This window comes from Coffea arabica, chromosome 5c, assembly GCF_036785885.1.
Source record: "Coffea arabica cultivar ET-39 chromosome 5c, Coffea Arabica ET-39 HiFi, whole genome shotgun sequence".
In the NCBI taxonomy this organism is placed as follows: Eukaryota; Viridiplantae; Streptophyta; class Magnoliopsida; order Gentianales; family Rubiaceae; genus Coffea; species Coffea arabica.
The window spans coordinates 1423970-1440864 of NC_092319.1; the positions used below are offsets into that span (position 1 = coordinate 1423970).

The following is a 16895-nucleotide window of genomic DNA, read 5'->3' on the forward strand; positions in this document are numbered from 1 at the left end:
TTAATGTCCCGTCCTTTCAGCTAACACTCTCTCTGCACGAAGCGTCCCACTATCTCACGACGTAACGGGTACCCATAACCGATCTGCTCACCACGTCCCCTCAACTGACCTACCCACGTGTCACACCCCCTCACCTTCCGGAACAGGTTCAGGTCCCCGAATCTGAACGACCTCAACACAGGGAAGCCTCAGTACCTCACGAACTCCTGAGCTCCCGAGGCTTGGGGGGCTTATTGAGAATGCTCACCTCAGCCACCTCGTGGTGTCGAGGTAATCTCACTTCGTCAGTCACATGAGGCGGCCATGGCCTGGACATAACCCCTGGGTTCAGCCAAATCTTTGGCCTACCGCATGGATGACCTCTAGGCTCCTACCTCGGCTACATGCTGGTGATGTCAAGGGGGCCTGACATCACCCAGAACTAGTGTTTTATCTGAAAAGCACCTGATGCTCTTAATGGCTACTGCACAAGACCCCGTCATCATGTCCAGGCAGCTACAGTGTCAGAGTCGGACCTTCTGGTAGGGGACAGAGCCGTAATGGCCAGGACTTGGGTCCTACTAGCATGAGGCCCTCCGTCCTGTCTTCCAATCTTACCCTATAAATACTTCTCATGTGCTCTCAACAAGTAAGCATACTGTTCATTAATACATACTATTATTTCTCTCGTTCTTTGAATATACTAACTTGATCGTCGGAGGGATCTCAGGGGAGAAGCCTTGCCATCCACTTTAGACAAGTGAATTCACCTCACCTCACTTGAGAGAGAACGGATTTAGGTTGGTTCTGCTACGTGTCAAAAATCACCTCTTCAGTACCTTTTCCTTATAATCTTATAATTATATAAGGAAATAAATTAAAACTCATTACACAAGGGCATTTTTGGGTATTCATTTAAAAAATTGACCAAGTCAATATTATTTTAAGATTTTGTTGCTAAAACTATCAAATCAAGGGAGGTAAGTGTAATTTTCCAAACCTCAGAAAAGCTCAGTGAAATTGTCAAAAACCTCAAGGGACGTTTCTGAAATTATCCCTTTATTTAATTCACTGGTAATAGAATAGCAATATTCTACTTGTTATTCTTTCTTTAAATTTTAGCTACCTAATCATTGTTTGAGCTAGGTTCTTCTTCAAGGATTCGATGCCAATGTATAGCTTTTCCAACTAAAAGTCAACAACCATTAGGTTTATTTACATGCTCATATAAATATCCATTTTGTTGCTGCCCTTGCATGACTATGATTCTCCAATTAACGATTCATGCTATAAATATCACTAAATATTAACAAAAAAATAAGTATTATTAATTCTTCACCCACAAAAAAAAAAAAATCAACCTTCTCATAACTTTTTTAAAAAAAAATCACCTGGGCACCACCCCGTGCCTTGCGTGGGAAAACCACCAGTAGATGTTTATATAATTGTTTCTAACCTTAATTTCATTGTCTCAACTGTACACTTCTTAGTTGTCATATGTTTTATGTAATCTAAGTTCCAAAAATCCAGGCGGGTGCACGTTTGGTCCAGTGGTGGTTCAGTCCCCTCCGGATCCCCTTGGATCTCCTTAGATCCATCCTCTCCCCTAGTGTAGGATAGATTAGGATACACTACAGTTATCATCTCCAAAACAAAAAAAAAAAGATGTTTATATAACTGTTTCTAACCTTAATCTCATTGTCTCAACCGTACACTTCTTAGTTGTCATATGTTTTATGTAATCTAAGTTCTCAACTACTGAATATAATCTTAATTATTGGTGGGCTTAATCTCAAGCTGCCTTCCCATAATATGGGTTGAGTACCAAATTGTCTCCTATTATCCAAAAATATATCCCTATAATCAATTGGTCAAACATGTAGGTTAAATTTTTGCGTATTTGAGATGTGAAAGGACAATCATGCCCTCGTATACATAATGCTTTGATAGTTTCTTCCTTTCTTAAAAAATTATGTTATTATATTTGATCTATACAGAATTTTGTGGTATCTAGGAAATCATGATACAACTATAAATTATATAAACCAGTTTTACAAGATCAATTTTTAGTTACTAATGATAATTTATGCTATCAAATATTTTTCACAACAAAATACCAATATATATTTGAACATCAAGAAATATTTATTAATAAGGGAAAGGAAAGAAAAATAAAAGTGAAATGCTTCTTATGAATATGTAATTTCCTGTTATTTCAACAAAAAAAATTATGTATAAAAATAATATATAGCATTGGTGTTATTCAACAATCCCTTTTTTAGACACTCGATCAGAAGCTTGATGGCTCTTGTCAGGACTAAAACCAAATTAAAATGTCAAAAAATATTTATTCGTTTTTCTTTATAAATGTCAAAAAAATATTTATACATTTTTCTTTGTTTGTCCTTCTTAAAAATTTTTGTTAAGGTTCAAATATCTACTAATATTTTCTTATGGAAAAATTTTAATTAAAAAATTTATTTAATAAAAATAATAATTTCAATTATTACATTTATATTTATGTCATCATTTTTAGACACTACAATTTTCTTCAGCAGAAACTTACCATAATACCATTTCTAAAAAAATAAACCTATCAAAATATTATGTATGAGTGTCATTTTGAATCTTTTATACACATAAAATCCGACCCATGTATTCAGGTAATTTGTGAGTTTCTATATTACTAGGGATAATCCGCTACTCACCCATATTAAGGCAGCAAAGTTGTAATTAAGCCTTTGTAGTATAAGATAATGTTGTTTGGAATCTTATTGTCTTTAGAGACACTCTTTAAAACTTTTTTCAGATAAATATCATGATTTCATTTATGAGATCTACACCAGGCAGAAACATTCTTTATGTTAAGTGCTCTTTTTTTGGTAACCATTTCTTCGATTAAGAAATCTTTTGGGGAGAATAGGGTTCAGTGATAAGGTAGGAAGGATTATAAGTAGGAGATTTTATTTCAAAACTTTTTACTTTAAAAAAAATTTAAAAAAATAATTAAGAAATCCTCATCGATAAGGTAATCTGGCACTTGCATGCACATTATATAATCCCATGAAACTAAACAAACTAACTCGTGCCAAAGTTATCAATTGGTAGTACTTGTCCGATTAGCTTTTTCTTATCTTTTTCTTGCTGATCTAAAATAATGCACTTGCTTCCATTCTCATCTGCAGTAGCCAAGCGTGATAATGGAACAATCAGGCATTCTTTGGCTTCTTTTCCCTCAACTTCTTTTCCTCTATCTCTGTCTCCACAAGCTTACACTTAGATACAAGTCCCGCATATTCAGACCATTTGGTTCTGAGGAGCCAAGGCTTCCCCTCGGGAGAACACGGTTGCCTCAACTAGGTGAAAATTTGGATTATTAGTTTAAAGTAAAACAAGCAGTCCCTCATATGATTGTCAAGGAGAGGATGAACAAGTATTCCTCTAAAATTTTCAGGACATCATTAATTGGTGAGCCGATGGCAATTCTCTCTAGTGCTGAGGGGAACAAATTTCTTTTCACTAACGAGGGAAAGTTGGTCCAACGTTGGCTTCCGAGTGCCACGGATAAATTCTTTCCCAAGTCTGATGGCAACGGGAACAATGAGCACTTAAAAACAGTACGTAAATTATATTCAGTGATTCTCAAGGGGCATGGGCTTCGAGAAAACGTTGAATTTATGGATGAGATGATGAAACAGCATCTGCAAAGTGATTGGGAAAACAAAGTACAAGTCACGGCTGATGATATGGCAACATGGTTAGCAATATCAGCTGATACCAATACATATCGGCTGAGTCGTAATCGGAACTGAGGGAACTGGTACGATATCGATTTCCGAATCACAGATATTACCATATCTGCGGTTACTCGCTCTGAATTGGCCGATATTGGTTGATTCAAATTCGTAATGCATGGTATTGGTCGATATATCTGAATAAATTCGGAGTCGACTCAAATATTTTTTCAAATTGTGCATTTTTTGGTATTTTTTAATTTTAGTAATTTTTTCAAATTTTTTGGAAACTTTCATGTGGTATAATGTGCGTATCACCCGATATTTAATCGATATACCGCGACGGATATGAAACAACTAAACCACGATGCAACCGCGACCTGCGACGGTGAACCATATATGGCAAAGAGATGCGTTTTAATTTTGGCATGTAAAATATTCTTCGGCATCAACGATCCAGGGAAAATTGATGAACTTGCAAAAGGAACGGAGGACATAGCGAATGGTCTTCATTCAATGCCCATAAATTTCCAGGAACAGTTTTTGGTCGTGGTATCAAGGCATCCAAGCTCATGCATAGAGCGGTTGAGGCAATGGTTAGACAGAGAAAAATCGATCTTTTTGAAGAGACGAATCTATATTCAAAAAAAGACTTCATGTCACGCATGCTTCTTGCAACAGATGATAATGGTCATTTCTTCAGTGAAACAGACATAGCTAGCCATTTAGTTAGTTTAGTGCAGGGGTAGCTATTCAACTCTGCACCTCACAATTACCATGATCATGAAATATCTTGCTAAGCTTCCTCGTGTATATGATCTTGTCCGAAGAGGTAAGCTCAATTAGCTATGTTGCTTAAATAAGTAAACTTTGTCTTGTTGCATAGCTTATTTTGAAGATTAGGGGATGATAAGTTTCAAAGATACTGTGAAGCTCTGTCTATCTATGAACAGTGGATGGATGGAGCTTTTGGCATTGCTTTGTTTTTCTCTCCTTTCTTAGGCTAATAACCCTAAATTAATCAGCGCATAATTTGTATAGTTTCATTTTCTAGCTTGATATATATCAAAGTGATTGATTGTCCTTGGTTCCAAATTGGTATGTGTTCTTGCTCGAATCTTTCTCTTCTTCATTTGTGAAGAGTAAAAAGAAATTGCAGATTCAAAGAAGGCAATGTTGGGGAAATCGGGTAATTTTTCACTCAAAAATTCAACTAGTGATTTAAACCGATTTAGTAATTCCCAAAAAAGATCGTTAAAACAATCTCATTAGACAGAATTACCATTCCAAGTAAATTTTCAGGAAAGGCTGGATGGATCACAAGCGGTTCCACTTAAAACCCAATCTTCTTATGACAAAATTTACGTGTACGGTGTATTATCACAATTAGACCCGTGTATATATAAATAGTACGTACACACGAATAAGAAAATGCATCCAAAAGAACTGTATAAAACACTACAAATAAACTCGACAAATATATTGAATACTATACTACAATTGAAAAGAAACTACTAAATAAATGCGGAATAAATAAAAAAGATAAGAAAAGAACGCACCCGAAAATTGATAACAGAGTTCGGCCAATTTTGTCTAACCTCCGGACACCACCTAAGCGACCCGCTCTTAATAATTTGGGAGAAGAAAGAATACAAATTTTGGTGTTCCTCTTTGGTGTACCTTAATTGGTTTGCTATAACTCTCATGCCTTTCCCAAAAAATCAATCCCACTAATGTGGGACTAAAATTTTTGCCAAAAAGTCAACAAATCTCCACCTTGGCATAATTTCTAATCCCACCAGAAATATAAATCTTCTCACTCAAACAAAAAATAACAAACGGTCCTTGCGGTGCCTCCAAAATTTGCTCCCTCAGCACCAATGCAAATATGCAGGATATTGACCAAGTCTAAACAATGTTCAAACTTGAACCTTATAACCACCTTGGTCAGCATATCTGCAGGATTATCCGTAATCCAAATCTTTTGGCAAATAAACTCCTCTTCTTCGTGAATTTCCCGTACAAAGTGATAGCAAACATCAATGTGTTTCGTTCTTGCGTGCAAGACTTGGTTCTTTCCAAAGTGAATAGTACTCTGACTGTCACAAAACACGTTAATGTGCTTTTGACCAACTCCCAAGTCTTCAAGCAATTCTTGAAGCGAAATTGCCTCCTTCACAGCTTCAATAATCGCCATATACTTTGCTCTGTTGTAGACAAAGCCACTATTGACTGCAAAGTAGACTTCTAGCTAACTGGCACCTTTGAAAACTTGAACAAGTAGCCAGTTGTCCAACGTCGCGTATCCAAGTCACCTACATAGTCAGAATTACAATATCCAACTACACATTGACCAAGTGATTCATCCTGTCCAAATACTAATCCAACATCTACAGTATCTTGGATATACTGTAGAATCCATTTCACAACTTGCCAATGACCCTTGCTCAGATCATGCATAAACCTACTTACCACACTAACTGCCTGTGAAATGTCGGATCTCGTACACATCATTGCATATATTAAGCTACCAACGGTATTAGCATACTGGACTTTCGTCATATATGCTCGTTTTTCATCCGTCTTTGGAGATAATAGGCTACTAAATTTCAAATGAGGAGCAAGCGGAGTGCTTACAGGTTTTGAATCTCCATTCATATCAAAACGTTATAGTACTTTATTCAAATACTGCTTCTGTGTTAGATAAAACTTGCTTTTCATTCTATTCCTGCTTATTTCCATGCCGAGAATCTTCTTAGCTTCTCCCAAATTATTGATCTCGAACTCTTTAATCAACTGAGCCTTCATTTTGTCAATTTCAACTTGGCTCTTTGATGCTATCAGCATATCACCAACATACAAGAGTAAGTAGATATAGGACTCATCTCGTAGCTTGCGCAAATACACACATTGATCGTATTTGCTTCTTGTGTACTTTTGGTCCATCATGAACTGGTCAAATCATTTGTACCATTGCCGCGATGATTGTTTCAATTTGTACAATGATTTGCTCAGCTTACAAACCCAATCTTCTCTACTAGCAACTTTAAATCCATCTGATTGAAACATATAGATTTCCTCTTTCACGTCACCGTGAAGGAACACGGTCTTCACATCAAATTGAACTAGCTCCAAATTCAACGGCGCTACCAAGGCCAACAAAATTCTAATAGAAGAATGTTTAACAATTAGAGAAAATGCCTCATTATAATCAACTTCCTCCTTCTGAGCGTAGTTTTTAGCCATCAATCTTGCCTTGTAGCGAACATCAATCTTGTCAGAAAATTCTTTTTTCTTTGCAAATATCCATTTGTATCTAATTACCTTCTTGCCATTCAGTAGCTGTGTCAACTTCCACGTCTTGTTCTTCTGACGAGATTTCATCTCTTCTTCCATAGTATTTTTTCATCTACCATTTTCTGTACTTTGAATTGCTTTAGAAAAGGTGGATGGAACATCATCAATACCTGGAAGTACATAGGCCAATATGTCAGCAAAACGAGCAGGTTTTTGAATTTCTCGTCTTGGCCTATTGATGACAATTGACTTTTGTTGCTGTTGAGGTTCTTGTGTAGAAACCTCTTCCTCATCTGACTTCTTTTCTGCCATGTGAGAGTCACTGATAGTGCTATTTGCTGGGCTCACTATTATTTGCTCAAATTTCACCTGTTTCGGCGTACACTCCACCTGTTGCGGAGTACCACTGATCCCATCTTGTGTTTCCTTATTTAACATGGCATATTCATCAAAGGCAATATCCCTGCTGATAATAATTTTTTTTGCTTCTAGATATCACAAACGGTATCCCTTAACTCCAATATTATAGCCCATAAAGAGAGACTTTTTTGCTCGTAGATCTAACTTTGATTCATTTACATGATAATATGCAGTAGAACAAAAAATATGCAAAGAATCATAGTTTATTGCAGGTTTTTTAGACCATACCTCTAATGGAATCTTGCCACCAATTGCAGATGATGGCAAGCGATTAACGAGATGTTGAGCGTATGTTACAACCTCAGCCCAAAACTTTCTGCCTAACCTAGTATTAGACAGCATGCAGTGTACTTTCTCCACTAGTGTCTTGTTCATACCCTCTGACACCCCATTTTACTGCGGTGTTCTTCTAACTGTGAAGTTCCGAACTATGCCACACTCTTGGCATATTTCCTGGAAGGGATCACTCTTGTATTCTCCACCATTGTCTGTTCGAAGAATCTTGATCTTTCTTCCCGTCTGATTTTCAACCCGAGTTTTTCATTTAAGGAAAACCCCAAGCACATCATCCTTGTTTTTCATAGTAAACACCCAAATTCTTCTGAAAAAATCATCAACAAATGTGACAAAATAGTACCTGCCTCCAAGGGATGGAGTCTTGGCAGGTTTCCATATATCTGAATGTTCATAATCCAAAATACCCTTGGTATTATGGATGCCAGTGTCAAATTTCACTCTTCTTTGTTTTTCCAGAACATAATGCTCATAAAATTCTAATTTGCAAGTTTTTGTACCTTTCAACAATATTAACTTGACAAGATTTTGCAAAGATTTTTCACTAGCATGTCCCAATCACATATGCCACAACTTTGTTACTTCCGCATCCTTTTTGCTACTGGAAGATGTTGCTGCTGTTGCTGTCCCAACAACTGTACTACCTTGGTAGTAATACAGATTATTCTTCCTCACACCTTTTAACATCACAAGTACTCCCGAATTTTCTTTAAAAATTTCATCTCGCATCTTCACTTCCAGGCCTTTTGACTCTAAGAGTCCAAGAAGATGAAATTCCTCTTCAAATTCGGCATGTACCGAACATTCTTCAAGATTCTGGTGGATCTGTTATGATTACGTAGTTTGATTGAACCTATCCCAACTATTTTACATGGATTGTCATTTTCCATGTAAACAACTCCACCATCAAGTTCTTCAAATTCAAAGAACTACTCCCGCATGGGAGACATATGGTAGGTACAATCTGAATCCAAAATTCACTCATCTGGATGGGATGTTGAAGGTGATACAACCAAAAAGAAATCTGATTCCGTATCACTTTTACACTCTGCAACATTTACGTCTTGCGGAGCTTTCCCTTTCTTCTTCAACTTTGGATAGTTTTTCTTCCAGTGCCCTTTCTCATGACAGAAAGCACACTCATCTTTGGCTACTCTGTTTTTCGATTTGGACCTTGCTCTTCTCCCCTTTGATTGGCTTTGTTGACGACCTCTTGCCTATAACGCTTCATCTGTTGTAATTACTTTATTTTTTATTTTATCCTACTTTTTCAATTCATGACTATACAAAGCAGAACATATAGCATCTAAAGACACATTCTCCTCCCCATGAAATAACGTAGTCTTCAAATATTCAAATTCATCATGAAGGAATGACAACAACATCAAAGCCAAATCTTCAGCTTCAAATTTTACATTTAAATTTAACAGGTCTGCTACTAACTGATAAAACATAGTGATATGTTCATTCATAGTAATACTTGGTTGGTAATTGAATCAAAACAATCTTTTCTTCATAAGGAGTTTATTCTGACCACTTTTCTTTAGAAATTTCTCCTCCAATGCCCTCCATAAGTTTCATGCAGAAATCTCGTTCTTGAAAGCATGTTTTTGCTCTCTAGACAAACACGATCGAATAGTTTCGCATGCTAACCGATTTATGGTATTCCACTCCTTTTCTTCTATGTCATATGATTTTTTTTTTCAATAGTAATGCCAAGACTCTGTTGGAAAAAGGAGTCTATGACCTCGCCTTGCCACATGCCGAAATGGCCAGTACCGTCAAATATCTCCACCGCCATCTTCAAACTTGACATTGGAGTCCTCGACCATGTGGGCGAGGAAGCCGATGCCCCAAATGTAATTCTTGACGTAGAATCGTCTGATGCCATTGCAGACTCAAATAATAGTATTCAATATAACAAATTACAAACAGACCAAAGGACGAACCTTCGGCTCTGATACCACTTGTTGGGGAAATCGGATAATTTTTCACTCAAAAATTCAACTAGTGATTTAAACCGATTCAATAATTCTCAGGAAAGATCGTTAAAATAATCTCTTTAGACAGAATTACCATTCCAAATAAATTCTCAGAAAAGGCTGGAGGGGTCACAAGCGGTCCCACTTAAAATCCAGTCTTCCTATGATAGAATTTACTTGTACGGTGTATTATCAAAGTCAGACCCGTGTATAGGGCTGCAAACGAATCGAGTCGCTCGCGAGCGACTCGAGTCAAGCTCGAGTCGAGCTCGAGCCAGCTCGAGTCGAGTTCGAACTCGAACTCGATATTAAGCTCGTTAGGCTCGCGAGTTTGAGTATATATATATATATATATTTTTATTTTTATTTTTATTTAATAATAAAATTACGTATATTATATATATATTTTTTATTTTTTATTTTCATAGTGAAATTACGTATATATCCTTAATATTTTATTATTTATTCAGAAAAAAATATTATTTTATTTATTTTTTTTAAAAATAAAATATATTTTTTTATTTTTTTCGAGCTCGAGCTCGAGCTCGGCTCGACTTGATTCGAGTCGAGCTCGAGCTCGAAAATTGCCAGCTCGTCGAGCTCGAGCTCGAGCTCGAGTTTGGTAAAATTTAGTCGAGACTCGGCTCGATTAGCTCAAAACTCGACTCGACTCGACTCGTTTGCAGCCCTACCCGTGTATACATAAATAGTACGTACACATGAATAAGAAAAATATACCCAAAAGAATCGTATAAAACACTACAAGCAAACCCGACAAATATATTGAATACTATACTACAATTGAAAAGAAACTACTAAATAAATACGGAATAAATAGAAAAGATAAGGAAAGAACGCACCCGAAAATTGATAACGGAGTTCGGCCAATTTTGCCTAATCTCCGAACACCGCCTAAGCGACCCACTCTTAATAATTTAGGAGAAGAAAGAATACAAATTTTGGTGTTCCTCTTTGGTGTACTTTAATTGGTTTGCTTGAGAGTTATAAAGTTATTTTATAACTCTCAAGCCTTACCCCAAAAACCAATCTCACCAATGTGGGACTAAAATTTTTTGCCAAAAAGTCAACAGGCAAAAGATAAACCTAGTTCGGAGGATCTGAGAAAGACGAAGTATTCATGGAATGTCGTGCGTGGAGTGCTAAAACTAATGCCACCAAGAATTGGAAGTTTCAGAGAGGTTTTAACTGATTTCACCTATGAAGGATTCACAATTCCAAAAGGCTAGAAGGTAAATTCTTGTGACTGCAGTATTTGAGATTAGTCCTGCATCATTCACAAATACTACTAGTCTATTACAGTAATTGATTATATTGTGCTTCACCCTATAGATCCAGTGGATTACGCATGCCACACATATGAATGCAGTATATTTTCCTGATCCTGACAATTTTGATCCATCAAGATTTGATGGAAATGGTCCAGCTCCTTATACATTTGTTCCATTCCGGGGAGGAACCTCGAATGTGCCCTGGGAACGAGTATGCACGGGTAGCAATACTTATAAGGGCAAATTACATTTTATCTCCTATGATTTAGTATTTTTTGTACATAACCCCCTTATAGTTTTAAAAACTATACATAACTCTTTGATGGTTTGAATTAAAGTATTAAAGTGATGAAAATGATCATTCGTAGAAGAACTTTTAAAACTGTCGAAATTACCTTTGTTTAAAAATTAAATGACTGAAGTGATTAAAATATGCAAACATAGTATACATAACGCACTAACCCCATATGATTTTGTGTTTTACTATATAATTCCTTATGATTTAATGTTTTACCATATAAGCCCTTTATGGTTTTCGAAATATACACATAACCCCCTTATAGATAATAAATAATTTTCAACTTTACATAGCGGTATTTTTGATATTTTAGGTGATTCCATTATATATTACAAATTCTGTTAGTTTGACACTTTAATCAAAATCATGAGGGAATTATGTATAGTTTTTGAAATCACAGGAGGATTTTGTGTAAAAACACTATCACATGGGGGTAAAGTATAATTTGCCCTACTTATATTCATGCATAATGTTGTGAACAAGTTCAGATAGGAAAAGCTGATTCCTAATGAGAAAGTTACCCATAATTTATTTCCCAAGCTAGCTCAGGGACTTCCTATTCGGCTCCATCCTCACAAGCCATGAACAATGTAAGAAGCTTGAAGATCTTTATAGAAGAGTGAAAGTATTAAAAGGATTCAAACTCAAGATTGCTGGATCAGGATCTAGAGCCTTTCCGGTTGAATTGTTGTCCGACTCCGTCTAGTTATGTGATTTGGAATAAAATGATATAATATTGGTGTAGACGTGAATTTTGTCAACTCATACAACTAAATTCACAACTATATCAAAGTTATATGAATTTATCTCAAAAGTTGTAAGAATTATGTCAACTGGACAAAACTAAACAAAATCAACTGGAAAAGCCCCTGAACTTCTAGATTGCTAGTTCTAGACAGCAGAATTTGACTTATTTGAAAATATTGTCTGTCAAATGGCCTCCATTTTGCCTCTTATGAGCATTCGAAAAGGCCCAAAATTCAAGTACCTAGGGCCAAATCGCTTTTTTCCTCCCTAGGCTCTATCTTTTGAGAAGGAATAAAGAAATGGAAAAGTTTTGCAGGAGGTGACGAAGGCATAATTTTAATACTAAGATGCATCTAAATTTTGGATGCTGGTACTATATAGCTCATGCCTTGTATGCGAAAGTAAAGCTATGTTTTCAAACTCGGACAGGATATCGACTTGGTCGAACTCAAGGGTCAAAGGGCAATAGATTCGATCGGGGTTGAATCGGATGACAAAATAAATAAAAATTATTTAAAAATTAAAATATTGTATGTAAAATACCTAAGAGTATGTTAATATTAATAAAAGTATATTCATATATATTTAATATTTCAAATATATTTAACAAGAAAATACAAAGAAATTAGAACAATCAAGTAGCAATTCATGCTAGTCAATGAACATTAACAAGTTTAGAATTAAAATTATGGACTTGATTGAAAAATAGCACCAAACTTTAGGACAACATTTATAAAGTATAAAATATTTGAGGTATATTAATAATTTTTAATAACCTAGGGGTCAAAACATAATATTGAAAATGTTTTGACCTTTCCAAAAAAAGAAACTTTTTTCTATTTTTTCAATCAATTTTGACTGAGTTTCCATCTATCCGATTTTTTAGGATAATTCAGACCGGATACTTTGCCGGTTTCCAGTTTGACCGGTCGGATTGGCTGGTCCGGTCTGAGTTTAAAAACATAGAAATAAAGAGGTGATCTTGGAATAATCAATTGCATTTCGCAAACTTTAAATCAACATGCTGTTTAACACTTCATTCATATACTCTTCATTTATATGAACACTCTAAAATCTTAACATGAGGATATGGGGATGAAGATCATTACTGTATATGCTGCATATGATTAGAGGCTATTTTGCTTTTGAGGTTCAGCAAAACTAGTAGGACCATTTTGAAATTTTGTTGGGGTGTCCAAAATTAAAATTTTTCCTACATCTGTAGGGGCCAAAATCCAATTGGCAAGAGAACTATACAACTTTAGATGATATCAGCAATTTAGTGTCTGATTCTGTTGACGAATGTGATCTCAAAAGTTTGCAATAGACCACACTGCAATACGTTTTCATTTGACAATTGAACACTCTGTGATTTTGTTTGTGCACATTTAATGCCTCGTAGTAGTCAAAAAAGGCTAGCAATAATTGAGCAAATCCAAAAACTTCATACTATTCTGGATGGGCTAATTTCTCTAGGAAGCAGAATCCATTGAACATTTTGCCAGAAAAATGAGCACCTCAACAACTTGCATACATTTCAAAGACAAACAAGAAACTGGGGTACCCGTGGCGGCAGTTTCAAGAAGGAAAATAACTTTCCTACGCTGCAAAGAGATAATATTCAATTCGACAATACATTCTCAAATGCCATCAGAATTATCACGTCCCTCTTCATTTGCAGAATCCTTTATGCGAACAGCAGCTTTGGCAACCTGCAAGCCAATAACAAATTTTGAGTGGTGCAATCTGCATGGTTATCTATTGAATATTCACATAATCAACTCGAACAATTAAGGGATTACCTCAGAGTTCCAGTTTGTTCTCGCGGTTAGTATAAATAGTGCCAATGATTGCAGGAAAACTCCTATAATCATTCCCCACCATATCCCCTGAATTTGTTACCACCAAAGCCTGTTATTCAGTACATACATTTGTACAGATAGATGCCAGTAGTACAATGCAAATGTAGATCAGGACTTACAGCCACTCCCAAAGAGGTTTTGAAGCCAAGAACGCAGCCAATTGGGAGGCCAATGATGTAGTAAGTAGCCAAATTGACATAGGCCACAACAGCTTGCCATCCACTCCCAATTGCCACTCCTGAAAATCAACATGTTTCAAGTGAATTTCACATCTCAGAGCCTGTTTTGCTTTATAAAGTTTCTTACCAGAAAGTATAGGTTGAATGCCATTTGTGAAAACAGAGATAGCCAGCAATGGTGTCAAATTTGAGACAGCCTGAATGACTTCAGAGTCACTTGTGAAGAGCTCACTTAATCCAACCCGAAATATCAGCACAATTGCCGCAAAAACTATACTTATCAGAATGCTAGTTGTGGTTACCACGACGACTGAGAATTTTGCAACCATTGGATGACCTGCTCCAAGTTCATTACTTACTCGAACACTGCAACAAGGCAAGGAGAATGAACAATTAAAGTTGCTACAAGTCTGTCCAGTTTGATCCAGCAGAAAATCAATTTCATGCTTCTATAGTCATACCTGGCAGCAGCAGCTAGCCCCAACATAAATTGCATATCCCAATTCAAATAGTTCATGCTGCAATTTTAGTCAAAATTTTAGCTTGTGAATAACTAAACTGTGGAATAGAAGTAGAGCAAATGTCTTTACCAAATTGAAATGGAGTCCAGCGCGATTGTAGGATTGGAAAGGAGACCTGATATGAGAACAAGACCTTGGAAGTACCATATCTCCAAGCTACAGCATCAGTGAGTATAAGGAATCAATCTTTAGAGAGCAGCATTTAATGTAAGTATGACTGAAGCGCACTGAACATACCATAACATGACAGCAGATGCCGCGGTTAACTTGAAATAAGGCCAGATGCCTTTAAAAGCCCTTATCGACAAACCTGTCCAAGACTCTCTGCAGGATGGACTGAAAAGAATGTAAAGTCCTTGCAAAATTACCAGCAACCACCATGACAAACTAAGTGTCAGAGCAGCTCCCAGGATCCCATAATTAAGGACATAAACGGCCAGCCAAGTCAGCAAAATGTGCAGGAGGAACACGCCAACAGCGATATAGGCTAGAGGGTTCACAATGTTCTGAGCCTGGAGAAACCTTTGCTGGGGACAACTAATTGCAAACGCATAAAGTTGAGGGATCAGTCCTCTTGCAAAAATTTGGCCTTGTTCAGCTATGCTAGCTGATTGACCAATTGATTTGAGGAATGAGCCGGAGTATAGATATAGGAATGTGAGGATAACAGCTGCTCCAACATGCAAGACAATGGCCCTCTGGCAAATGATCCCCATTGCTCCATATTGTCTTGCTCCATAAGCTTGACCACAAACTGTTTGAACTGCACTTGCCATGCCCAACTATAGCATAAGAAATTAGTCGAGTCAGTAACCGAATTATCACCAAAAAGACTGCTATTTGAACTAATTATACTCCACATGATTGCTTTTATATGTGTAAGCGCTTGAAATATGTGCAGGTGAATGATAATTGAGAAGGAAATTAGCAACATGTTTACACTAGAAGAGGCACATTGGTCCAATTTTTTTAGTCAATGAATTCAAAATGATTTTCAGCTGAGTGAATCCCTGCTCTTTTTTCTTTTTTCCTTTACCTCAGTAAGTTCCTTTTCCTTGTTATCAAGGAAATTGGTAGTCAACCATCTAATAAGTAAACTAAGTTATAATATATGTACAGAAACCAAGCATGCATGATTTGCAGAAAAGAAGGCAAAATATTTGATTCTCCGTTGTTTATCTTTCCTTTTTCTGGGGATAACAAAAGATGGAAAATAATTTTCTTCTTCATACATTACCTCGTGTATTTAGAGGAAAGCAAGAGTCTACACAACATGTGCAGTAGAAATATAGAACTAAAGAGTCAATAGATCTATAACAGCTGGAATTCATAAGGATATAACCTACCATGATTCCATAAGCAAGCCCTTGAATTCCTACACAAGCAATGGATGCCCCGGCCAGCTCGAGTGCACCCAAGTGGCCTGTGAACGCGAGTGTCACAAAACTAAGCATGTAATTGAAAACATAAACTATAATCGAAGCTCCAGAAAGCAGCCAAAGTAGCCTTGATTCCCAGGCAAATAGCTTAGGATACCACCGGATAGGAATCGGCCTATGCTCCAAGAACTCTTCAATAACACTGGACGTCAAATCCGGAATCTGAGAATGAGAATCAAGTCCAAGAAGCAGAGGCTGGTATTCTGTAGCTGAGCCCATGTTATGACTTATGACTCAGCTTCCTGCTTCAAACCAAACTCTGAAGTGAACCAAGTTCTTTAGCATGCCAGTTCGTTGAAGTAGATCAAATTCACAGCGGTTTAATCAAAATTTTATCAGGTTTCGAAGTTAGTAATTGATGCGTAGAGGATAAACATCCATGCTTTGCTTACTTGCTTGTCTTTAACTACCATTCCAATTTGAAGTTTAGAGATAACTAAGCAATGCATCTATGACAAGTAGATAGAAGAACGACAGACGTTGGAGAAGTTTTAAAGTTAAACTTTCCAACTAACACTCCTTAATTTGGTCAAAGTACCTGGAACTTTGGCTAAAAACTGCTCTTTTGCAGGATCATGCGTTTATTACAGGAAGATTATCATTCAATTATCATTTATTGCCCGCAATTTCTTTTATATCAGGACAATCTATGGCCCCAAAATAGCATTCTTCAAAAGAATGTTATATGTGGAATGTGGTTCCACGCTAAACCACCTGAAACGTTACATATATGCTAGTACTTAGCTATCAGTGCTATAGAATCCAATCATTGACTTTTCAATGATTAGGACACCACGTTGTTGTTGTTGTGAAGGTCCAACAAGAAATAACAACTACCCTTCTTTCAACAAGAT

At 36.6% G+C, this 16895-nt stretch overlaps 2 protein-coding genes across 2 annotated transcripts; one reads left to right on the forward strand and one right to left on the reverse strand.

Moving 5' to 3' along the window:
* Positions 1-3455: 3455 nt before the first annotated feature.
* LOC113690654 (dammarenediol 12-hydroxylase-like) lies at positions 3456-4462 on the forward strand. Its single transcript, XM_027208650.1, has 2 exons — positions 3456-3777; positions 4248-4462. Exons 1-2 carry the CDS (start codon positions 3456-3458, stop codon positions 4460-4462), a joined length of 537 nt encoding a protein of 178 aa, XP_027064451.1.
* Positions 4463-13465: 9003 nt separating this feature from the next.
* Positions 13466-16520, reverse strand: LOC113690118 (protein DETOXIFICATION 41-like). The gene is made up of 8 exons (XM_027207941.2): positions 15949-16520; positions 14840-15384; positions 14672-14758; positions 14543-14599; positions 14209-14447; positions 14022-14140; positions 13843-13929; positions 13466-13752 (listed from the first exon to the last, which is right to left on the reverse strand). Exons 1-8 carry the CDS (start codon positions 16258-16260, stop codon positions 13681-13683), a joined length of 1518 nt encoding a protein of 505 aa, XP_027063742.2. The 5' UTR covers positions 16261-16520; the 3' UTR covers positions 13466-13680.
* Positions 16521-16895: the final 375 nt, after the last annotated feature.